This window comes from Dryobates pubescens, chromosome 15 (genome assembly GCF_014839835.1).
Source record: "Dryobates pubescens isolate bDryPub1 chromosome 15, bDryPub1.pri, whole genome shotgun sequence".
NCBI classification, from domain to species: domain Eukaryota; kingdom Metazoa; phylum Chordata; class Aves; order Piciformes; family Picidae; genus Dryobates; species Dryobates pubescens.
The window spans coordinates 3,943,979-3,969,650 of NC_071626.1; the positions used below are offsets into that span (position 1 = coordinate 3,943,979).

The window sequence follows — 25,672 nt, forward strand, 5'->3', positions numbered from 1 at the left end:
TAGAAACATATATATGTGTATATAAAATGTTTAGAAACATATACATAAATATGTATACATCAAATGCATATAACTGTGGAATTTGTAGTTTATAGAATAGTTTAGACTTGGTTAACAGATGTGTTTGCAGTTGCTATTGAAAGTTGCTGAGAAAGGACATGGATTTAGACTTAAAGGTGCTAAAAAAAATCATCAGTGAAACACACACTGCATCCAGAAATCTCTTTTTTGAAATCAGCTCTCACTATTTCTCTCCCTACCTGACACTTTTCTATCATCCTTGCAAAACTGAAGCTCCAGTTAAATAGTTCTTAAACTTACTCTGTTAATTTCCCTGCAATCAGGAATGCTTTCAAAAGTCCACCTATTTTCCATAAAGATTACATCAAGGGAGCTGTATAGACAGAAAACAGACTTACATTGTATGTTTTAGAACGGTGTGAGAATTAAAAGCTTTTCTTGTGTACTGTTTCAGGTGTTTAAAGCAGAAAGTGGAGAGAGACTCCTGGGGATAAGTGCCCATGATGATGAAGTACTGTGCTGCTCTTTCTCTGCAGACGGTGAGCTTGTAGCAACTTGTTCAGCTGATAAAAAAGTGAAGGTAAGGAAAAGGAGAGTAGGCAATTGAATTAATTTTTGTTTAAATTTTATTTTTGCTTTTAATTTCAGCTTCAACCCACTTGGGCCCAGCAGATTCTTCAGCCTCAATGGTTTTTCAGCTGTCTAATTTGTGTGGATAATTCAATATTTAAGAAACAGCTAAGCCCCACTTGTTCAATTACATAAAGGATGCTTAAATTTAGCATCATGCTTACAGAATTACCTCTTATTTTACTTGTATTAGCAGGGGATTGCTGTTATTAGGACACAATGTGTAAGCCCAATCCTATCCATAGCACCATTTCCCAGGCAACCAGCACCAGGACAAGAGAACAGTCTCAAGCTGTGCCAGGGGAGGTTTAGGCTGGATGTTAGGAAGAAGTTTTTCATAGAAAGAGAGATTGGCCATTGGAATGTGCTGCCCAGGGAGGTGGTGGAGTCACCATCCCTGGAGTGTTTAGGAAGAGACTGGATGGGGTGCTTGGTGCCATGGTTTAGTTGATTGGATGGTGTTGGGTGATAGGTTGGACTCGATGATCTCAAAGGTCTTTTCCAGCCTGGTTAATTCTATTCTAGTCTATTCTATCAGATGAATTTAGCTTTCTTGTTGCTGTTACATATGAATTATTTGGAATTTTCAATTTCTCACTATTGTAACAAAACTTTAGTGAAATTCTAATATTTCTCACATTCTGATCTGAATTACAACCTTGCCCTCCAGAACATCTTATTTCTAATTTACCTTCAGAACATTTCTGAGGTGTTATTAAGAATGTTTCAGGGCTTTATATTTCAGCACAGTTTACAGATTAGATTTTTATTTGTTTATTTAATAAAGTGCTTTAAAGTCTCTTTCATTCTTCAATTCTGTCTAGATCTGGAACTCAAGAACAGGCCAGTGCAGAAGTGTGTATGAACATGTGGAGCAGGTGAATTGCTGCCAGTTCAATAACAGGAGTGGTCAGTATCTTTTAGCCACCTGCTCAAATGACACTTTCATCAAAGTAAGTGTGTGTGTGTGTAAATTAAGATTGTTCTCATGCATTGATTATTGATGTATAAATAGCTCTTTACAATGAGAGTGGTGAAATACTGGAAAAAATTGTACAAAGATGTAGTTGAGGCCCCATCCCTGGGGACATTCAAGATCAAACTTAATGATTTAGTTGGAGATATTCCCTTCTCACTGAATGGGGCTTGGACAAAATGGCCTTTGAGGATTCCTTCCAGCCCAGTGCATTTTGAGATTCTGTGATCTTTAAATACTTGAAATTACAGTGTTGGGTTTGGGGTTTTAATTTTGCAAATGAGAGATGCCAACAGATGAAGAGTGCTAACTGCAGCTCTATAATCAGATTACAGCAAGGCAGAATAGAAGTGTTCATGCTCAGTGAAGAAGAATATTCATGTCCTCTACTGGTGTAGGGCATGAAGCTGAGGGCTTTCACAAGACTTTCAGAGGGTGTTATGGGAATGAGAGAGTATGGAAGTGAAATACCTGGTTAAAAAAACAGCATAAGACAAATGAAGGCAGAAATTTGTGATTGAAACCATTAATACTGTAAAAAAACTGGATGCTGAAAGCTTGGGGGGGAAAAAAAGGCAGCATTATGTTTTACTGAATTGAGCATAGTATAGAAATGTGAACAAAATAACAGTAAATAAAATAGTAATCACAGTAAGAAGTTTGTCTTGGGAGGCAGTATGTACAGGCAGAAACCAGGTAACTGAAGTCTGCATCTGAGGGAGGGGGGAAACCAGAAGAATTCAGTTAACACCTAGACTGTGGCAATTAGGAGTGCAGTGTCACAGGACAAGTAAGCAAACCATACAGTTAACTGGCACTGGAGATGCCCTGGCTGACTGCTCCTGCCCCTGTTGCAGTGCATGTGCTGATCTTGCACTGCAGTGGTACTCTGCAAGGAGCCAACTCAGCAGAACCTGCTTGGTGTCATAGGTTTTCTGCTCATTTGGTTCCCTGTAGGGGCTTAATTGCCCATCTCCAGTGCAAGAGAGCTGTTGGGAGTAGACAGCAAGGAGTGAGATTGTTAGTGGAGGGAGACAACTGTCACTTGCCACTGTAGCTAGCAGGATGTGAGGTGTTTTAATTGTAATGCAGTCTCATCTGAAGAGTTCTTTGTGTAAACTGGAGGTAGGATACATTTATGATCTGATGTTAAGGTGGGAAGAGAAGGCTTGCTTGCTGACCTTCTGGATGTCTCAGGAGATGCATTTGCTGTCTGAGACTGATACCTTGGAACAGGTAGATTTAGAAGGGACTTGTTCAAATTGTTTATACTGTAAATGTGGTTAAGATTTTCAACAGTGACACTTCCATGAGTAATGAACAGCTGAACTGAAGCATGCACAACACTTGCAAGGGCCTGTTTTTTTACAGGGAACACCCTGCAAGTGACTTGCTCTGTTTGGAGCTCTCACTCCAGTATTCAAATGCATGACTTCCATTTTATTTTTATGTAGTAGGAGAAAGAGATTTGAAAATGGAGAAGGGAAGTGTGGGCTATAGGCTTGGAAAACTGTGTGTGAGAGGGATGGAGAGGAGTAAACAAAAAACCATATGGAATGTTCTTTTGTTAGGATGGATGTGGCAAGATGATATTCAGACTGTCCAAAGCTAAGCTGAGAGATTCTCTAATTATGTGTAAACTACATAATTCTGAACTTCAGAGTTGAAGGGGGAAGAGGCAAGAGGAAGCTTCTTCCTCAGTCTGAGGTGAGGGGGTCCTGTTCAAGGGCCTTGTCTGCACTGTACAGAATGATGTTAGCAGTTTTCATGCACATTAGCAGACAGAGAGGTACTGTGGGGTAGCCCAGGGCATGGCATCGAGTTGGTCAGCATGTGGGTGGGTAAAACTAAGAAAAACATAAGAAATGGAGGTTTTGGTTGCTAGTGTGTGATCTTTGAGAAGAACATGAACTGTCTGAATAATTATTGAGCATAATGCTATCTTTATTTCTCATGCAGCTTTGGGTTCTGAGTGAAAACCGTTGTAGAAACACAATGATAGGGCATCAGAATTCCGTCAATCACTGCAGATTTTCACCAAATGATGAATATGTTGCTAGCTGCTCAACAGATGGAACAGTGAAGGTACACCATGTCTCTCTTCAATGGTTTGTTTTGTTGATGGCTTCTTTGTAGTACATGCAAAAATATGCATAAGAAAACTTCATGGCTTCGTGATCACCTTTACCGAATTTAATCCTCAAACAGTTCCATTATTGGTCCCATTTTTAGTGCAGGGTTTTGCAATGGCTTATCCAGTGCCAGGGGATAAAATAAAATGTTGGGTGTCAGTAGTTGTAAAGAAATCACAGAATCAATAAGGTTGGAAAAGACCTCAGAGACCATCAAGTCCAACCTAGCACCCAACACCTCCTGACTAACTAAACCATGGCTCCAAGTGCCACGTCCAGTCCCCTCTTGAACACCTTCAGGGATGGTGACTCCACCACCTCCCTGGGCAGCACATTCCAATGGCCAATTACTCTTCCTGGGAAGAACTGTCTCCTCACCTCAAGCCTAAACTTCCCCTGGCACAGCTTGATCAGGGAAAGCAGGACAGGCTTTCTTCTCTTCTACCTTATGCCACTCTTCTTTCCTAGAAGTGGAAAAGAAGCCTGGGAGTTAGCTCTTCTCTCTTGTATGCTGTATCCACAGTGGTAAACAGAGGTTTTGTGTGTTGCCTCTACTTTTTATTGCAGGTGTGGGACACACGCTCAGGTAATGAACAGAAGAGCATTGAGATAAAAGATTTCTTCAGAAATGCAGAGGAGCAGCCAGATGATGTGGAAGTTTTAGTGAAATGTTGCTCCTGGTCCAGAAATGGTGATGTGATTTTGGTGGCAGCCAAAAATAAGCTTTTGGTGAGTACCTCTCTTAAGTAATTTTCCAGAGGTGGTATATACCATCCTGTTCAATATCTTTGTCCATGATCTGGACAAGGGGATTGAGTCCACCATCAGCAAATTTGCAGATGAGACCAAGCTGGGGGCAGGAGTTGATCTGTTAGAGGGTAGGAGAGCTCTCCAGAGGGACCTTGGCAGGCTGGACAGATGGGCAGAGTCCAAGGGCATGAGATTGGACATATCTAAGTGCCAGGTTCTACACATTGGCAACAACAGCCCCATGCTGTGCTACAGGCTGGGGTCACAGTGACTGGAGAGCAGCCAGGCAGAAAGGGACCTGGGGGATACTGGTTGATAGTAGGCTGAACATGAGCCAGCCCTGTGCCCAGGTGGCCAAGAAGGCCAATGGCATCCTGGCCTGGATCAGGAATAGTGTGGCCAGCAGGAGCAGGGAAGTCATTGTGTCCTGTACTCAGCACTGGTTAGGCCACACCTGGAGTCCTGTGTCCAGTTCTGGGCTCCTCAGTTTAAGAAAGAAGGTGTCCAGAGAAGGGCAACAAAGCTGGGGAGGGGTCTGGAGCACAGCCCTGGGAGGAGAGGCTGAGGGAGCTGGGGTTGTTTAGCCTGGAGAAGAGGAGGCTTAAGGGAGATCTCCTTGCTGTCTACAACTACCTGAAGGGAGGTTGTAGCCAGGTGGGGGTTGGTCTCTTCTCCCAGGCAGCCAGCACCAGAGCAAGAGGACACAGTCTCAAGCTGGAGCAGGGGAGGTTTAGGCTGGATGTTAGGAGGAAGCTCTTCCCAGGAAGAGTAATTGGCCATTGGAATGTGCTGCCCAGGGAGGTGGTGGAGTCACCATCACTGGCAGTGCTTAAAGAGACTGGATGAGGCACTTAATATCATGGTTTAGCTGATTAGATGGTGTTGGGTGATAGGTTGGACTCAGTGATCTCAAAGGTCTTTTCCAACCTGGTTAATTCTGTATATTACAATGTAGGTAGAAATGATGATTCAAGACAAAGTTCCAGGCCACTAAGATGTTTCAGTTATAAGGTACATGGTTTCAAGTGTGTGTGAAGTAAAAGTATCTGAGCATCAAACTCACTGAGAGAAAAACCTTTCTAATTCAAGAATGTAGATGGTGAGCACAGAAGCTGTTTGTCTGTGGGGAAGTCATTCAGACTGGGTGCTGACTGTTGTAATTCTGTGTTCACAGCTTTTTGATGTTAAGACGTGTGATTTGTTGTCACAAGTCATTGCAAACCACCACAGCACCATCCAATACTGTGACTTCTGTCCTGGTGATGAGTTAGTAGCAGTTGCTTTGTCTCACTGTTCTGTTGAGGTAAGTGATCTACTTTGCTAGCAGTATACCAGGAAAGACTACTTCCAATACTCATTGATTCATAGAATGGGTTGGGTTGGAAGGGACCTTAAAGATCATCCAGTTCCAAACCCCCTGCCATGGGGCCAGGCTGTTCAAGGCCTCATCTCAACTGGCCTTGAACACCTCAAGGGAGGAGGCATCCACAGCCTCCCTGGGCAACCTGTTCCAGTGTCTCATCACCCTCACTGTAAAGAATTTCTTCCTAATCTCCAGTCTAAACCTGCCCTCCTCAAGCTTCAATCCATTCCCTCTTGTCCTGTCACTAGAAGTCCTTGTAAAAAGTCCCTTCTGGGCTTCCTTGTAGGTCCCTTCTAGAAGGCCACTGTAAGGTCCCTCTGGAGCCTTCTTTACTAATACAAACCAATTTCTCTTAGTTTGTCATAGTTTTTTGTATGCAGCTGCAGAAGCAAGCTACTTGAGCAGCCTTTCAATGTGCCTCTTTATTTTCAATTTGCATTCCCTTCTCAAATGTAAAATCCAAACTGGGAAATAACTTTCACATTCTGTGTGCATTTTGGACAAGAGAATTCACATTTCTATAAAAAGCCAAGTCTACCCCATTTCTTGAAAGCTACTCTTGTTGCTCTCAGGAGTACTGCTTAACTCAAAAGAAAGCAAATCCTCTCTCCTCAGTCTAGAGAAGAGAAGGCTCCAGGGGGACCTTCTGGCTGCCTTCCAGTGCCTGAAGGCATCCTCCAGGAAAGGTGCAGAGGGACTTTTCATAAGGGTGTCTAGCAACAGGACAAGAGGGAATGGTTTGAAGCTGAGGGAAAGTAGGCTTAGACTGGATCTGAGGAAGGAGTTCTTCAGTATGGGGGTGGTGAGACTCTAGAATAGGCTGCCCAGGGAGGCTGTGGATGCCTCCTCCCTGGGGGTGTTCAAGCCCAGGTTGGACAAGGCCTTGAGCAGCCAAGTCCAGTTGAGAGGTGTCCCTGCCCATGGCAGGGAGGTTGGAGTAGATGATCTCTGAGGTCCCTTCCAACCTAAGCCATTCTATAATTCTGTGATGCTACAGAATGGGCCAAAAGGAATGAAAACAAAAAGGAATGAAACAGAATAACTTTGGGACTAGCATGGCCAGAGTGAGCCTGTACAAGTATCAGGCTTGGGGTTTGTTGTTGCTCGAGATCTTGGGTTTGCAATCTGGGTGATGAAGTTGAACTTGGATTTCTTTTATATTGTGATCTTTTTTTTATCATTTAAAAAAAAATAAATTGTCTTTTAAATTTATAGCAGTCAAAGAGTTGCTGATTCAATCTCCCTGACCATCAGAATGTGATAATCTGGCACACTTGTTACATCTGATTTGGGCCTGGGAAACAAGAAAATGCTAGGAGAAATAACTAGTAATTAAGTCTACTGCTTCTTGTTTTGCCTGTAAATGCAATCTAAATCCATCTGAGTTCTTCTTTCACTTGTTTCTTGCAGCTATGGAACATTAAATCTCTCTCAAAAGTGGCATACTGCAGGGGACACATGAGCTGGGTTCATTGTGTAACATTTTCCCTAGATGGATCTTTATTTCTGACATCTTCTGACGACCAGACAATACGTGTAAGATGACATCTTTTTTTCCCTTGGAAAAGCATGGACTTACAGGGATTTATTACTAAATTATGAAAGTGAGCAATTGTTTCTTATAAAATGATATACCAAGATATATGATCATAGAACTAACAAGGTTGGAAAAGACCTCAGAGGTCATTAAGTCCAACCTATTACCTAATACTTAACACCTCCTGACAACTAAACCACGGCTTCAAGTGCCACGTCCAATCCTTTTTTGAACACCTCCAGGGATGGTGACTCCACCACCTCCCTGGGCAGCACATTCCAATGGCCAATCTCTCTTTCTGGGAAGAACTGTCTCTTCACCTCGAGCCTAAACTTCCACTGGCACAGCCTGAGACTGTCTGCTTGTTCTGGTGCTGGTTGCCTGGGAGAAGAGACCGTCCCCCACCAGTCTACAGCCTCCCTTCAGGTAGTTGTAGAGAGCAAAAAGGTCTCCCCTGAGCCTCCTCTTGTCCAGGCTAATCAACCCCAGCTCCCTCAGCCTCTCCTCATAGGGCTTGTGCATGAGAACTCTCCCCAGCCTAATTGCCCTTCTCTGGACATGTTCAAGTGTCTCAATGTACTTCTTAAACTGAGGGGCCCAGAACTGGACACAGGACTCAAGGTGTGGCCTAACCAGTGCTGAGTTCAGGGGCAGAATGACTTCCCTGCTCCTGCTGGCCACACTACTTCTGATGCAGGCCAGGATGCCATTGGCCTTCTTGGCCACCTGGGCACACTGCTGGCTCTTGTTCAGCTGCTGTCAGCCAGTACCCCCAGGCCCCTTTCTGCCTGGCTGCTCTCCAGCCACCCTGACCCCAGCCTATAGCACTGCATGGAGTTGTTACGTAGTATTTCCACCTCTTATACCCAGTAAATATTTGTTGCAGAATTACTTAGTTACACAGTACAATGAGCTGGCTTTTAAACTTACTGCTTACTGTTTATCTAAATTTACTGTGTATCAAGATGACTTTTTACAGTCCACTTGGCTTTCAAGAGTAATTCTAACTTTGTTTCTGGTTTAGATTGTAGCTGAATCAGGACTTGTGAAGATTTCTGAGGATCCCAGCACACTTGGGACTCTCTTCATTGTCAGCTATTTTTGCATGTTAATATTTAGGACAGATTTCTGTAACAATAATAGTATTAAATCAATGCCTCATTAAACCCTGTGAAAGTACAACTAGAGTTTACCAAAGAAACTTTTTCTTTCCCCTCAAATTAGAAGGTGTGCAAGTCTTCTGATGCTTTATAATTTGTCCTTTAATAAATCTAATGCAATACTCTGTTCTTCCAACAGATTTGGGAGACCAAGAAGGTGTGCAAGTCTTCTGATGCTGTGCTAAAAAGTGAACTGGATGTTGTGTTTCACAATGATGAAGTGATGATTTTAGCCATTTACAACCAGAAGCATTTACAGGTAAGCTGCATTTCCCATTAGTGCAGTGGAAAGTTATCTACAGACCTCAGTAGGAGGAAGACTGAAAAAAACCCTGCTTGTTTCTGGCTTTCAGTAGTTGGATCTGTAGCTGCAGGCTCTTCATGTGTGATAACATTTTTATCTCTAGAAACTCTTGCCTAGTTTAGGAAGCAAAAAATGAACTTTGAGGGGAAATTTCCTCACGGATCTGGGTGCAGAGGAAAGAAACTGTTGTCATGGCTGTCTCAGAAGTGGGGTCCTTGTCACCTTTTGATCTGCTGCCTGTTCCTTTTTAAACACTTCACACTGGTAACTTTCTAAACTTAAACTCTGCTTGTAAATCATCAAATTCTAAAGAGTTGGTTTTTTTTCTCTTTTATTCCCTGGGTAATTGCTGTGAGGGCAGCACTGTATTGAGATTTCACAGAATCCCAGAGTGTTAGGGGTCAGAGGGACCTCAAAAGATCATCTAGTCCAACCCCCCTGGTGTATTACACATGCTAATAAATTTGAAGTCATGCTTAGAGCATGTATCATAGTATCAGTCAGGGTTGGAAGGGACCACAAGGATGTACTTAAAGTATTTTATGCTCTATTTGGCATGAGCTGTGTAACCTGGCTGGCAAGATAAATTGGAACGTGGAGCTCACTTAAAATGGCTTTTGAAATCTGGGAGTAGCATCTGGAGTTAGTGTTTTCTGTAGTCAAACTTTAAAAAGCCTTTTGATACAAAGATGAGTTCCCCTCTGCAAACTTGCCCTGTTCAGAGAGCATTCTATGAAGACAGTTACACTGACCCTCAAACCCTCAAAGGTTTATGGAAGTGACTTGGTAATTCAAAGTTTGAAACTGGCAGAGTGTTCTTCTCTCTGCTCTAATTTATTGAAGTCAACATTTAAAAATACTGCAAAACTGTAATGAACTTTCTGCCTTGCAGCTTATCAATGGAAACACAGACAGTGTCATTATGCAGACATCAGCTCAAGAATCCCCCATTTCCTGCTGTTGCCTAAGTGAGGATCTTAAATTTGCAGCATTTGGACAGGAGAATGGAGCAATAAAGGTATTAAATCCTAACTTGGGTTCTAAAAATAGTTGGAAAGCATCCTTCTTGGTCTCTGCTGAAGAAATATCATTTGAATGACTTTGCACAGTAATATTCTTCCATATAATAAAGCCTTACATTTGACAGTAATGCCTAAATGAAGAGAATTCAAAGGTAGTGCTAATAACGTAGCTCTACATTTCATCTTGCCAAGGACTAAGCTCCCATCAATTTGTGGTAGTTACAATCTCACATTATTTTAAAAAGAGTTTGCATCTTCTTTTCTTCCTTTTCCTCCAGTCCTGTAAAATAACTGTAATCATGGCATTCTTTATTGCAAAGGTATTACAGTTGGTGGATGGGAAGGTTCTGAAGTCCCAGGAGACCTACAGGATATCTGTGCAGCATTGTCGCTTTACCTCTGATTGCCAGACTCTCATTTCCAGTGCCCATGACTCAGTCATACAGGTTTGGATGATGTTTTGTAAAGATGTTGTAGCTTACTTCAAATTTTTTTTAAAAGATGATTTATAGAACAGAAAACACAAACTCAGTAAGTGACCATTCTGTATTGCTCTTCCCTGGGGCAAGGAGCTGTAGCAACTGAGCTTCAATTTCTAGCTGAAGTGGTAACAAATACTACACAATTTCTGGCTTTGATGCTGTTGATGGTAGGAGGCACTAGCTGAAAGGAAGATCACTTTTCAAACAAGCTAACTCAGCAGTTCTGGTTACCCACATGAAAGGTTTGGGGTGCAACCCAGAATTGGCTGTGTGTGGTAGGACTGTCAGTGGGCATGCTTAGGCTGTCTGACGGAATGAGCCCTGTCTCTGAGTGGACTGGTGTGTCACAGAATCATAGGGAAGGGACCTGAAAGCTCATCTAGTTTCAATTCCCCTGACCTGGACACTGACACCTCCCACTAGAACAGGTTGCTCAAAGCCTCAGCCAGCCTGGTCTTAAACACTTCCAGGGATGAGGTGTCCACAACTTCTCTGTGCAGCCCATTCTAGAGTCTCACTACCCTCATAATAAAGAACTTCTTCCTAATGTCTAACTTAAATCTGCCCTGCTTTAGTTTAGAACCACTGCCCCTTGTCCAGTCACCACATGCCCTTATGAAAGTCCCTTCCCAGCTTGCCTGTAGGCCCTTCAGGTACTGGAAGGCTGCTGTAAGATTTCCTTGGAGCCTTCTCTTCTTCACCCTGAACAGGTCTATTGTCCACCTAGTAGAGTGCTGAATACAGATACTAGATAGAAACAGAATGGTTCCACTAGTGTAGTTTAATGAGCTCTGTCTCTCAGCAGGGTAGATTGGCTCTGGGGAAGCATTCTGGTGTGTCTGTATTGGAGTTCTAGCTCACCTCAGGGATTCACTTGTGAAGTGAAATTCCTGGTCATTGATGTTCACTGTGCTTTAGTTTGCACTGCAGAGCAGTTGCAGGCATGCAACTAGAGCACATAGCATCATAGAAGGGTTTGGGTTGGAAGAGACCTCCAAAGGTCATCTAGCCCAACCCTCCTGCAGTAAGCAGGGCCATCCTCCACTAGATAATTTTGTTCAGAGCCTTGTCGATGGGGCCTCAGCTACCTCCATGCTCCAGCTACTAATGAACATTCAGTTCACACAACTAAACTTGAGCTGCTTTGATGTCAAACCTCCAATGCACATCGGAGCGCTGGTCCTCAGCGCTGTTTTGCTCACCAGATCTTTTCCAACATCAGTTTTCTGATATAAATGTAACCTATGCAGCATCCCACCTTGACGTCTGTTTAGACCTGAAGCTAGTTTGTGTGCCACGGCTGAGGGCAGTGAAGCAGTGCAGAGCCCTCAGCGGTTTATGAAGGCTCTTGGGAGTCATCTTTCAGGTCCAGCTTTTCTTCTGTGTCTTCAGCTCCCTCTAGTGGACAGTGCCAGGATTGTCATCTGAACGCCTCTGCTGTCCTTTCCTTGCTGCTGAAAACTGTTAGCTTGAAAGCTATGAAATCATTGTCATGGCAATGAAATCGATGCTTTATGGCTTCTGTAAAATAAAATGGCACTTCTTCATTTTTCTTTTCTTCAGGGAGCAGTTGAATGAAAGACAGAAGGGTCGTTTTGCTATACAAAACAGAAAGCAAAATGGCACTTCATTAAGAAACACACTTTAAAAATTGGAAAGAAAGTTTCATTTCTATGTTGAAGATGTAATGGGAGTCGATTTGCTGCAATAATTAAAGCTTTTTTTTTGGTTTTTAAATTATCAGTGAATTTTAATGATCAAATTCACTTTGAAAATCACTTTGAACTCTCTCATAGACTGGCTGTTAAATACTATGACATCCTCAGTATTCTCTCTCTGCTAGGACTATGTTCAATATAATTAGTTGTCATCTCCTGAAGAACTTTTTATTGTTCCTGGGGCTTAAAAAAATCAATCAATCAATCAGTTCATTCTTCTTAACTTGCTTTTTTGAATGAAAAAAAAAAAGTGACTATAAACATATTTCATCTTTTTATTAGGTGTGGAATTGGCAGTCAAATGAATGTGTGTTTCTGAGAGGACACAAGGAAGCAATCAAGGATTTTAGACTTCTGGAAAATTCCAAACTTCTTTCTTGGTCATTTGATGGAACTGTGAAGGTAAATAAAAGGCTGTGAACTGACAATGGAATGAAGCTGGAGGTGGGGAGATTCAGGCTGGATGTGAGGAGGAAGTTCTTCACCATGAGAGTGGTGAAGCCCTGGAATGGATTGTCCAGGGAGGTGGTTGAGGCACCGTCCCTAGAGGTGCTTAAGCCCAGGCTGGATGAGGCTCTGGCCAGCCTGATCTAGTGTGGGGTGTCCCTGCCCGTGGCAGGGGGGTTGGAACTAGATGATCCTTGTGGTCCCTTCCAACCCTGACTGATACTGTGATACAATACATTATACTCTCTCTTCTAACACTTGGTATTTCCTGCACTTGGTCTTGCCACTTATTTTATGGATCTTAAGGTGTAAGCTGACTTTGAAGGCACAAGTTTGCATTTTCTATTTCTAGCAAGATTTGCATTTTTGTTGTATTTCAGCTATCCCATAAGCACAACAAAACATTGGCCATATCAAGACCAGGTACCTGAGTTTTAGCTGTTATTGTTTTGTTGTTAAACTTTTTACAGAGCTGCAAAAGTAAGCTGCTTCTCTTGTCTGCTTGGTAGGTCTGGGATATCACTACAGGAAACACAGAAAAAGATTTTGCTTGCCATGGAGGTGCTGTTCTGTCCTGTGCTGTTTCACCTGATGGTAGTAAATTTTCATCTGCTTCTGCTGACAAAACTGCAAAGGTAGGTTAGTTTCTGTACAAAGATATTTGTCCTGAAATATGTGCTAGATATCTTTTTTTATTATGGGGTAACTAGTGATCACAGAATCAGAATCATTAAGGTTGGAAAAGACCTTTAGGAGCATTGAGTCCAGCCATAACCCAACTCCCATGACCACTAAACCATAGCCTGAAGTGCCATGTCCACACATTTCTTGAACACCTCCAGGGATGGTGACTCCACCACCTCCCTTGGCAGCCTGTTCCAATCCCTGACCACTCTCAGTAAAGACATTTTTCTTAATGTCCAATCTAAACCTCCCCTGGCACAGCTTAAGTCCATTTCCTCTTGTCCTATCACTGGGTACTTGGGAGAAGACACCAACACCAGCCTCACTACAACCTCCTTTCAGGTAGTTGTAGAGAGCCTTGTCTTCTCCAGACTTAGCAACCCCAACTGCCTCAGGCACTCCTCATTTGATGCCCTCTGAACCCCTCACCAGCCTTGTTGCTCTTCTCTGGACATGCTGCAGCACCTCAATGTCTTTCCTATAGTGTGGTGCCCAGAACTGAACACAGCACTCAGGCTGTGGCCTCACCAGAGCTGAGTACAGGGGCACAGTCACTTCCCTACCCCTGCTGAACACTGGTTTTGATCCAGGCCCTGATGCTGTTGGCCTTAAGATACTAAAAAGAAAACCAGACTATAATACCTAAATGTACACACAGATACACATGTATACCAAAAGGTTTATGTACATTTGAGTGTTAATTCCTCTTTAGGAATTGGTTTGGAACTTGTCTTTTTCACTCTTTTGAAATGTTTTCCATTTAGATCTGGAGCTTTGAAAGTTCTTCTGTTCTTCATGAGCTGAAAGGTCATGAAGCCTGTGTAAGGTGCTGTGCTTTCTCTCCTAATAACAACTTAATGGCCACTGGAGATGACAAAGGAGAAATAAGGGTACTGCTTTAACCTTGCTGTTTGTTCTATAACTCACTTGACAGTAGGTTCACAGACAGAATCATAGAATCACAGAATGGTAGGGGTTGAAAAGGACCTTTGGAGATCATTGAGTCCAAGCCCCCTCCCAAAACAGGATCACCCTGGGTGGGTCATACAGGAACACAGCCAGATGGGTCTTGAAAGTCTCCAGAGGAGACGACTCCACAACCTCTCTGGGCAGCCTGTTCCAGTGCTCCAGCACTCTCATAGGAAAGAAGTTTCTCCTTATGTTGAGGCAGAACACCCTGTGTTCCAGTTTGTATTTGTTGCCCCTCATCCTGTCACAGGACATGGAAAAGAATCTGGCCAATTCTTGACACCCACCCATCAGATATTTATAAACATTGATAAAATCTCCTCTCAGCCTTCTCTTTTCCAGGCTAAACAGCCCCAGGTCTCTCAGCCTTTCCTTGTAAAACACATGTTCCAGTTCCCTCATCATCCTTCTAGCCCTCAGTTGGATGCTCTCTAGCATATCCCTGTCCCTCTTGAACTGGGGAGCCAACACTCCAGATGTAGCCTCACTGCAGCAGAGTAGAGGAGCGGGGGAAGACCCTCCACTGACCTGCTGGCCACACTCTTCTTAATGCACCACCACTGGCCTTTTTGGCCACAAGAGTACATTGTTGTGCCATGGATAACTTACTGTCCACTAGGACTCTAAGGTCCTTAGAATAGAATAGAATAGCAGCTCACATCCTAATCTGTACTGGTGAAGAAGAGTTCTCACAGTTTGTGTTCTTAATTTGTTGGCTTTGTGGTGAACATGTGTGGCTAACTTTGCAGCTCCTCAGAGAGAGGAGTTTGTAACCATATTGATGGGTTTATGTTCCATGAATGCTGAGGAGCTGACTCACATGATTTGCTCATAATTCTGTTGTGAATTGCAAGTGTTAAGTCTAAGTGATACAGCTCTAAGAGGAGAATTCAGTGTTAGGGTTATTCTACTTGAAGTGCCAGAATGTTTATTTACAAGGTTTTTGTTTTCTTTAATCTAGGAAAAAAGCCACTTCAGCTTCCCTTCCTTGAGGGCTTCTCTTGCTTTCCCCATTAAGTTTACTTACAGAAATAATCTTTCCTCTCTTTTAGATTTGGGACATTCTAACAGGTGCATTACTTCACTTCTGCTCTCCAGTTACTGTAGATGAAGGAGAACCAGCACATGGGGGTTGGGTGACAGACCTCTCGTTTTCTCCTGACAGTAACATGCTTGTGTCAGCTGGAGGCTATCTTATGGTAAGCCTTGAAATAATCAAATATCCTTAACATACCTAATCAAAGGGCAATACTCTGAGGTGCTCCCAGCTATGTATTGGTGAACTTGCTGTGTGAGTGGTACCCACTGGCCCTGCACTGGATCGTTTATCCGCCAAGAGAGATTCAAGAGCACCTGAAGGAAACCAGTAAGAAAGCTTGGAGGTGGTAGTGGGGAACTTCTTACAAGGGCTTGTGGAGATAGGATGAGCAGGAATGGACTGAAGCTGGAAGAGAGGAGATTTAAACTGGGTATTAGGAAGAAATTCTTAAGAGTGAGGTGGGTGAGACACTGCAACCTGTTCAAGAGCAGGCTGGATGATGCCTTGAGCAACCTGGGCTAGTGGGAGGTATCCCTGCCCATTTTGGGCAGGTTGGAACTAGATAATCTTTTAAGATCCCTTCCAACTCCAAACCATTCTAGGGTTGTTAGGAAAAGCAGTCAGCTGGCCTTGCTCTGCTAAGCCAGCTAACAGAAAATCTTTTGTTTGTTTTTTTTTCACAGTGGTGGAATGTAACTACTGGAGAGTCCTTACAAACCTTCTACACCAATGGAACAAACCTCAAGTCAATCCATGTGTCCCCTGATTTTGCAGTATATGTGACTGTTGATAATCTTGGTATTCTTTATGTACTGCAGAAGTTGTGATTAAGGTGCTGAACACTGCAAAGAGAATTCATTCTCTTTTGCAAGCTGGAAACAAAACTCAGCTCAACATTTGTCTGACACTCAGGAAGCTGTGAATTTGATTTCATTGTTTTATTCATGATGTTTTCCTGTATATTTATGTACATTTATGCATGGTTTCCCAGCTGAACTTACATTTGGTCTTGTTTATAACAAGCATTATTATAAACTTGTTTATGAACTTGTCTATAGTAAGCATTATCAGCAACTTTAAGTCTTGATTTGCATCTTAAATGGCTTCCAATTTGGTAAGGAAATTATATTAAGATTTATTTAAATTACTTGAAATTAATATTGATAGCAGTAAAGAACTAATAGGAATATAATACTTGGCAATTGCTAAGGCTGATGGCTAAATGCTCTCTAGCCCTGAACACAACTGTGTGAGATGAAAAAAAAAGGACTATTTTGTAACTGTGATGCAAAGATTTTCATGTTCTTACAGAATGGAAAGAATCAGGGATGTGCTGGAGCAGCCAAGAATCAGCAGGCCTGGAGCAACCAAGTCTAGTTGAGAGGTGTCCCTGCCCATGGCAGGGAGGTTGGAGTAGATGATCTCTAAGGTCCCTTCCAATCTAAGCCATTCTGTGATGTTACAAATGAAACTATCTTGGTGCTTGATATTCAAAACAAATCAAGTAGCTGTTCAGTTTACAGCAGCAGTGGTAAGAACCTTCATGCTTCTAACCTTGTGGCATCTCCACAAGCACAAGAGCTGTGCCTATTAATGGGAACACCTTGAGTCTTCTTTTCTCAAGGCAACATCCCAAAGGATACTGCTATGGAACTGGAAGAGCTTGTGCCACATTTCCAGTCAAAGGCTGAATGCAGCTAAGCAGCTAGAGTGAGAATGGAGATGTTTTCAAAGGTACATATTGAAAACTATAGAGGAGAGGAGAATTTTAGTTACTTTTCCTTTGGGAATTAGCATTCAGTTTATACTATGGAGACAGTCTGCTGTCCTCAGCTTTGTTTACATGGGATTCTAAGCACAGGGATCTCTTGCCTGGCAATATGTGATCATCTTTTTTTAACCTTTTTTTATCTTTACACTCTATTTATAGATTCAAGGTGGGGTAGAACTGTTGATGTTTTCTACTAATCGAGCTATCTTTTGTGAGTAACCAGATAGCAGTTTTTCATAGGTATCTGGTAAACCTTGCTCTGGTAAATTGCCTCTTAAGTTCTCTGAGCAACTGCACAAGCATGAGTATCATGGCTTTCCTATTTTTGTTATTGGCAGGAGGCCATTCCAGCTAAGTGCTTGACTGTAAGAAGTACATTAGCAAGTGTCTCAGCTGATGCTGAATAATGGCAGTTTCCCTTTGTATCGTTTTTGGTGTGCTTTTCAAAAGATCTAATATACATTCTCAGTGGTTTTTCTGGTTTTTGACAATCCTCCCTTTGCCCTCTTTTTTACCTTCCTGAGGTGCTGTTGAATACGGGTCAGTATAGGCAAAGAGTGGAAAGGAAAAAAGAGATTCCATAGAGAAAATGTCAAGTTTTGTATTCTAAGTATGCACAGCAGTCAATAAAGATAATCCAGGCAATGCTGGCCAAAGCTGTAAAGCTGACTTGGAATTCCTGAGTGTTTGTGGGGTTTGTGCTGTTTATTTTCTTCTATTGTCTTCCATTGTGACTTTTATTTTCAACCTAAGCTCTAGGCTGCTTTACAAAATACTTTGTTCACCTTTTCCTCCAGCCTCATATTAAACACTGTTGCTTACCTGTTGAAGGGGAAACTGAAATCTGGAACCATGTCCTGCACTTTTCAGGACAGACTTACTTCTACTGTCTAGTTTGTACAGACCTCATCAGTACTTTTGCCTCAGCAGCTGAAGATTCAAGGAGCAGGAAGCTCCTCTTGGCTTCCTGAGTCCCTTGATGGCATTGTGCTGTCCTTATTGCACAAGAGTACATTGGTCTGAACTTAAGAGACCCAAAAGAAGATACAGGATAAATGTTTTGCAGGAAGAACCAGGGCAGAAAGATGTTTTGCTGCCATGCTAATGGTGTAAAAACTGATCCTGGTTTAATAAAGAAAGTGAATGGTGGAGGAGCAGAGTTCAGAGAGCATTTCCATTTTGGAGCTTGAAGAAGTGAGAGATGGTGCTTTCTTGAATGATGCTGCAAGAATGAGAACACAGCAGTGTGACACTTGCTGCTGGATGTGAGGAAGCTGTGCTGCAAAGAAGGTGGTGGTAACAGAGTCAGGATGGTCTCATTCATGGAACTGACTGTCTGTGTAGCTGAGGTGGAAGAAGAGAAAGCAATGAGAAAATCATAAGAGCCAAACACAACTCAGAGGAAGAGGATGACAAAATTTAAATGAAAAGTTGTAACAATAGGAACCAACCCAGCCTGCAACTTGTTCCATTTAAAATAGTCAAGAAGGTTAAGGCAGTTTAATAAAAACTGAAGTCCTGCTGTGTCATCAGCTTTAGCTCTTCTCTCTTTGATGGTATGTGTATTTTAAAGGAAACAAATGAGAGGTTGGCCAGAAGAAACATTTACGTAGATTGAACTTTCCTGCTTCTTAAATGGAAACAAGCACAGGAAGCTACTTTGTTTTGTCAACAACCAGGCCTGGAGACAGAAACTGCCTCTTGAAGCACTTAAGCTACTTCAACTTTCTCCTCCTGAATAACCATGCATGCCACATCAGGGGAATCAAAGATGGAAAAAGCCTTTGAGGTCATCTAGCCAGCTGTCAACCCAGCAACCCAACACCACCGTGGCCTTTAAACCATATCCCAAAGTGCCATGTCCACACATTTCTTGAACACCTCCAGGGACAATGACTCCACCACCTCCCTGGGCCTCCTCTTCCAATGCCTGACCACTCATGCAGGAAATAATAATTTTTTTCCTAATATCCAACCTAAACCTCCCCTGGCAAAACTTCAGGCCATTTCCTCTCATACCATCACCCTACTGGGGAGAAGAGACCGACCTCCACCTCACTCCAACCTCATTTCAGGTAGCTGTAGAGAGCAATAAGGTCCTCTCGGTCTCCTCCATACTAAATCCCAGTTCCCTCAGCCACCCCTCATAACCCTTGTTCTCTAGACCCTTCACAGCTTTGTTGCCCTCTGGACAAGTACCAGCAATACAATGTCTCAAAGTGAGTTTGATCACTTAAGTCACTAATTTGACTAGTCCAACTACCACATTTGTGGGATAGAGCACAACTTAACTGTAGGGGATGACAAGAACTGCTGAAGTGGTCAATAATGCATGCAGGCTGAAACTCTTTCATACTTGCTGGATCGTTTAGGCTGCACCCTAACAGTCCCAGCTTAGGCCTCCATTAAGTCTAGTTGCAAAGCTTCTCATAAAAATCAACCATAGCAGAAAGGTGTGCAGTAATTTAACAAAACACCAAACAAAACCCCAACAAAACTCAAAGCCCAAGAAATCCCAGAAGTCCCTCTCCACACGCCTCGAAAACAACCACCCCACCAACATGCAAAGATGTGGACAGCAGCACTGCACAGCAGCTTTGGAAATGCTGAAAATGACAGGTCAGCCTACTTAAAGGCTTGTGCCCCAAACAAACCTCGAACTCAGCATCTCACTGCACACTGGCAAAGTCAGGGATTGTGGCCCCTTCCTAGCTTGGAAGAGTACAGTGATTTTGAGCACAAAAATCAGACTGAAATTGGGCTGAGTCTCCAGCACACTCCCAGCTCTCCAGCCACCAAGGTTCATGTGGCTTTTGCTTTTCCTGTAATCACAGTTCCTCACAGTGCTTAGATATTCTTTACAATGAGGGTTGTGAAATACTGGAACAAGCTGCCCAGGGATGTGGTTGAGGCCTCATCCCTGGAGACATTCAAGTCAAACTTGATGGCAGCCTGAGGAATCTATCTAGTTGGAGATGTCCCTGCTCACTGCAGGGGGCTGGGGGGGTGTGCAGGTTGGACAAGATGATCTTTGAGAGTCCCTTCCAACCCAGTGCATTCTGTGATTTCACTGGGCTTTGGAGCTTGGCATTGCTATGAAGACAGTTTTGGTTTAGAACATGATTTTTGTTTAGAGGTACTTCACACTTTTAAGTCCTTAATTAACTGGTTCTTTGGTGCACTACTGAACTGCTGACTTCCCATACTTAATCACACCCTGTAGAGAGTCACACAGGGAGTTATGTAAAAGACACATTCACTTCAGGCACCAAAAGTACAAAGTGGCCAGATTTGCAGGCTACAAAACTGGGGCACTTCTGATGTAGCTGAATGACCCTCTAAAATTAAAGGATGAGATAGGAGCTGCAGCACAAATCTAAGCAGATGTAAGGGAAAGGACTGAAACAAGAGGAAGAATTTGATCTAGGTCCATCAAAGGGATGTCAAGTAGGTAAGGTGGCACAGTAAGCAGCTGAACTTGTTGGGGAGAGATAATTGGGGCAAAAAGATACTGAAGATGGCTAGCAAGACCGATGCAGGATGAGACTGACAAAAGACTGGCAGGGAATGTGCATGATAAATTTGGGGATGCAGTCAGGCTGCAAACTGGAGCCCCCACAGCAGGCACACATTGAAACTGGAAGGAGACAGAAGAATTAACAGGCATGAGGCACTTCTGTATTTGCAGAAACCTGAGAGAGAAGTATTTTCCTCACTAACTGATTGTAATGTCAGCCAGCTGCAAAGAAGTCTGCGGAGTCACCTCTGGCACAGGACATTGGTTTAGCATTTCTTTCTTCAGATCCAAAGAGACTTCTGCATAGCTGCACAAAGGCAAAGCAGTTAACACTTTAGTCCTTTTTGGTCAAGATGACTTTCCAGTCAGGTTCCTAGTAGGCTGGAAGTGTACAGGCTAGTAAGTGGACCATAGCCAGCCTTAAAAATGACAGTAGGGTAAAAGCCAGACACCTCCATAAAGTGAGAATTACTGTTCTTGACCTCTACTCAAGGTAAGAGAGAAGCAGTCAAGGAGAGCATGTGAAGAAACTGGAGCATTTGGATGCTGCAAACCCAGGAGTTAACTGCAACAAATACCTTACAGTGGGAGGGTGGAGAATGGGCAAAAGAAGGGAGACTATATGAAAGCAGATTGCATTTGCCATTAGAAGATAAGGAAATGGGAATCAAGGTGAGGTTCACTGTAGCTGACAAAGGACTTTAAGCATTGTTTGGTTAATGAGGACTCTAATATGCAAGATAAAAAAAGCTGCTGCTGGGAGGAGGCTTGAAGACTGGAGAAACTCCTGAGGAAACAACAAGGAAATTCCTTGTTGTGGAGGGTTTTCTACAGCACATGCTGCACTGCAGACTGGACATGATTACTCCTGCAGCATGGCCTCATATTTATTAAAAGCCAGAGGAGCTACTGCTCACAGCTGGCAGGAGAAGACACTCAACATATCTGGTTCTGCTATTCTGTCAAGAAATTCAGAAGAGGCTGCTCCTCCTGCAGAACCACATGCCTTGAAGCTTGAAGTCAGCATCTCAGAATCAAAAATGGTGACCACTGGGAAGAGAATTAGCAGGTTAGGAAGGAGGCTGCATCAGTTCTTTGGAAAAGCAAGCAGCATGCTCGACAACTAACAAACTTCCACATCCAACTGTGGAACAGCTTCATAGCTTCTGCTCTAGATTAAAAGAGGCTGTCAGTGCCACGTGCAGAGCTCCCACTTGATTTTGCCCTACATTTCTTTCAGTGTGTGCTGTTCATCTGTCCTGCTTCACACTTCACTGGAGGATGATGTCAAAGATGACATCAAGGCAACAGCCTAGAAATAGTAACGGCGAGGGTCTCCAAACTACCAGCCCAAGGAGGAACTGGCTCTGCAGAGGAACTGTGTGGCAGTGACAAGCATGTAAGTGAAAGACATGACACGGGGGCTATAGACAACACTGATGTGTGGGCACTCAGCTAGGAAGAGGGGGATCCCTTAGCTCATGTGAAAATGGCCAGCTGAAGAGAAGGGGGGAAAGAGGACTCTGCTGGAAGTACTGACAGGATTTTCAGCAAACTGGAAAGCACAAGAGGATAAGGCTCTACTGAAAAGCTCTGTCATTGTTTAGTCTAAGCTCTACATCATCTTTAGGTGAAGCAGCTTCTTTGCTAAGCTAGCAAAGTGATCACACTGCTCACAAGTCCAAGCCTTGAATACACAGGTTCTAGTTAACTTTCACATGTGGGAGCTGATAGCCCGAACTGGACAGATGATGTTTCACTTACCTGAGCTTGTGATCATACAAGATGCACTTACAGGCAGAGCTGGACCTGGTCAGCCTGCAGAAAGTGGTTTTGGAGACACCTTATTGTGGCCTTCCAGTACTTGAAGAGGGGGCTATAGGAAAGCTGCAGTCCTATGCAAACCTGCTATGGCTGAACCTGCTCTGGTTGGGGGACTGGGACTAGATGATCTCCAGAGGTCCCTTCCAACCTCTGTCATTACATGAGTCTGTGATCCTTGCTCAAAGCTAAATTAATGCTAACATTAAAGCCTTTAGAAAGCAAGCAAGCAAACAAACAACAAAATGGAAAATTCACATGTAATAGTGGGTTGATGTGTGAGAGACCAGGGGGCTGGAACACCTCTCCTACAAGGACAGGCTGAGGGAGCTGGGGTTGTTCAGCCCGGAGAACAGAAGGCTCCAGGGACACCTAATGACGACCTTCCAGTATCTGAAGGGGGCCTATGAGAAGGCTGGAGAGGGACTGTTTACAAAGACCTGCAGTGATAGGATGAGCAGCAATGGCTTCAAACTAGAGAAGAGTAGATTTAGATTGGATGTCAGGAACAAGTTCTGTACCACAAGGTAGTGGTACACTAGAACAGGTTGCCCAGAGAGGTAGTTGCCCCATCCCGGGATATGTTCAAGGTCAGTCTCGACATGGCTCTCAACATTATCTAGTGGAGGATGTCCCTGCTCACAGCAGCAGGCTTGGACTAGATGACCTTTGAAGGTCCCTTGCAATCTAAACCATTCTATGATTGTATGTCCAGATCTGAAGGCAGTGTGTATATTTGTTTCCATCTTTTCCAAGCAGATAACAGAAATCCCAGAAAGTCATAGTAAGACAAAGGAAACCCAAAGATGCTCCAGTACAGAGAATACCCAAAGAGCATAAACTTTGTCCTACAGTGACAGCATGAGGGAAAAAGGAACAGACCACACTAATTTTTAAGATACATTAGATGGCAGTGCAGTCCTCATTCTTGTGATTATTGGATAATGATAATTGCTAGGCTGCAGAATGAGGAGTTTGGGCATGTCCTAAGCAAAGATATCCTAATTTATATAATTGAGGTTGGCACTACTGATTTCATGTATTTATGTTGCAAAGATGATGACTATTTGTTTTAGTTACCTTTATATAATCACATACTGTCTGGAAGGAATCAGTGATGGACTAGGTGAACAATTCTGCATTGTAATTGAGTGAATCTACTGAAACCTCCAAGTACCTGGGAATGCTGCAGATGAGTGAAGGTCAATATGAAAATAGGTGAGATCATTGTTAGTATTGTTAGTGTTAGATGTATTTTCATAAAACCTCAAAATTTACCCAGGCCAAATACCTCAAACCTGGAAAATTAAACTGATTGCTGTAAGAAGGGACAAGATTACTCGGTGCCACCATTACCCCCAGCCCCTGATGTGGCAGGAAAGGCCATAGGTAAGAAGTACCTAAGTGATTACAGCTGATGATACACACAGCCTGCCAAAAAAAAACACCCAAAAGAGATAAAAAACTATCTCTGCCAATCTGGTTTTGGGGGAAGCTCCCAGCCAGGCACCTCTAGTCAGGACACAATGCAGTCTGCAAGGGAACTGCAGTGGGCAGACAAAAAGATGAATCCCTGTCACACCTGAAGGCACAGCTCACTTGTGTTCACTACTGCATTACTTTATGTATAACCTTGAATTTGCCATTCCACTCTGTTGCTCAGGGCTAACTTCAGGTCAGTCATGGTCATCTCAGACCAGCCTTGGTCATCTCTTACAAGAATCATCACAATTCACAATCCCTTAGACTCTTCTCATTTACTTCAAGCCATGAGAAATTTTATCAGGTGTAATTCAAAGGATGCTTCACCTTCTCCATCTCAGACACTTGGCTGTTTTTTGTTTGGACTTGCTGATTCAAAGTTCTTTAGTTTGAATAAATGCATCCTTGCCACCTGTTCTGTTAAGACTATCAAATCTGTTAAGATTATATTATAAATCCTCCCCCTGTGGTTAATATATTCCAAATTGTCTTTTCACATCAGATCTCACCACTGTGTCATTGTAATCAGTGCAATAAGCTGCTTTCTGTTAACAGCAGAGGTTTAATGATCCCTCATTTACTTTGATTACAGGTATTTCACTCATCCATGTACCACCCCCTATCAGTTACTCCTACACTTCACTTTGCAATTTGCACTTTTAAATATTATAAACATCTCCTGATCTATTTATTTGTTTCACTGCAGCTCCTATACCTCTTTATAAGGGATGTCATGTTAGATAGCCTCTTACTCAGCAGGTTTTGTGGTGATTGGGGGTTTCCCCCTCCATCCCCCCCAGCATTTACAGATCTGTGACTCTTTGGCCCCTTCTCACTGATTCCCAGCTTTAACACACCCTACCTTACATCTGTGTAAGCCAGCCACGCCAAAAACTGGAAGGATTTCAAACCTGTAAGTCCCTGATCAAGGTGCTCCCCTGTTGCACAAGAAACACGCAAGCAGAGTACAATCAGTAACACCTGCTAAGAACTGATTAATTTTTACACCTTGCATTTGATTTTATAATTTGATCTCCTAAGAAAAGATTTCATAAAGTTGTGCTTTTCAAGACTGCCTCCACTGATCCAAAGCCAAGCATGTGGGTGTTTTTCATCTCACTGTAGTTGATTTAACTTGTAAAAAGGAGACCTAACTTCCACTCTGTATTCTCTTTCAATTACATAAACATTCCTGTGAGCATCCTACGACAGATTTAGAGCTGCCTGGTGATAATTTATGAGTACTTTACGTTGGCCTGATTACAGAAATGTTTGCTATATGGCTTCACTTGCCTTTTCCCCCTGACAGATTCCTGCTATGTTAAACAACTCTGAAAGGGAAGGATAGATTAAGGTACCCAGTTTTCAAACTCTACTCAGCCCCTAAGGAAAAATGCCAGAGTTATTGGAATATTCTATTCAAAACAACCCCTAAAATGGGCTCAGAGGAAGAAAAAGCAAAGAAGTCCAAGAAGAGCAGAACTTGTCTTTCAAATGGAAAGGAAAAAGAGCTTAACTGTTAAAAAAGTACTGCTTTTGTCAGTCACTGTACAAACACCACCACTACCATTATGCCTTTTCCTTTAACATGCCTCTGCTACTGGATTATCTGTTCTACTCATCTCTGACTGCAGTCACTTCAAGTTTGCCTTCCTTTGTAGAAGAATTTTTGTAGTCTTCCCATTTGGAAGAGGTTACAGTACTTAATTCAGCTAACCTCACTCTGAAGTTCTGGCTGTATTTATGGACTTCCAGGGATCTCATCAGCCACGAATGGACAGATACCTTAGAAACTGCAAACACCACAAACATCTCAGTGTGGTAATTTCAGTAGGGAAAAAGACTTT

At 42.9% G+C, this 25,672-nt stretch overlaps 1 protein-coding gene across 2 annotated transcripts in view; it reads left to right on the forward strand.

The window, feature by feature from the left end:
* Positions 1 to 16,789, forward strand: part of APAF1 (apoptotic peptidase activating factor 1) — a 32,418-nt gene extending 15,629 nt beyond the window's left edge. Inside the window, exons 13-26 of one of the 2 annotated variants that reach the window (XM_009909153.2) lie at positions 476 to 601; positions 1,476 to 1,604; positions 3,587 to 3,712; positions 4,327 to 4,488; positions 5,684 to 5,812; positions 7,283 to 7,408; positions 8,709 to 8,828; positions 9,766 to 9,891; positions 10,216 to 10,341; positions 12,378 to 12,497; positions 13,052 to 13,177; positions 13,991 to 14,116; positions 15,248 to 15,394; positions 15,918 to 16,789. In XM_009909153.2, the coding sequence (XP_009907455.2) occupies positions 476 to 601; positions 1,476 to 1,604; positions 3,587 to 3,712; positions 4,327 to 4,488; positions 5,684 to 5,812; positions 7,283 to 7,408; positions 8,709 to 8,828; positions 9,766 to 9,891; positions 10,216 to 10,341; positions 12,378 to 12,497; positions 13,052 to 13,177; positions 13,991 to 14,116; positions 15,248 to 15,394; positions 15,918 to 16,061 (1,833 nt within the window). In that variant the 3' untranslated portion in view covers positions 16,062 to 16,789. Of the gene's footprint in view, positions 1 to 475; positions 602 to 1,475; positions 1,605 to 3,586; positions 3,713 to 4,326; positions 4,489 to 5,683; positions 5,813 to 7,282; positions 7,409 to 8,708; positions 8,829 to 9,765; positions 9,892 to 10,215; positions 10,342 to 12,377; positions 12,498 to 13,051; positions 13,178 to 13,990; positions 14,117 to 15,247; positions 15,395 to 15,917 lie in introns of those variants that run through there. The other variant, XM_054168171.1, reaches the window with a different exon arrangement.
* The last annotated feature ends 8,883 nt before the right edge of the window (positions 16,790 to 25,672 follow it).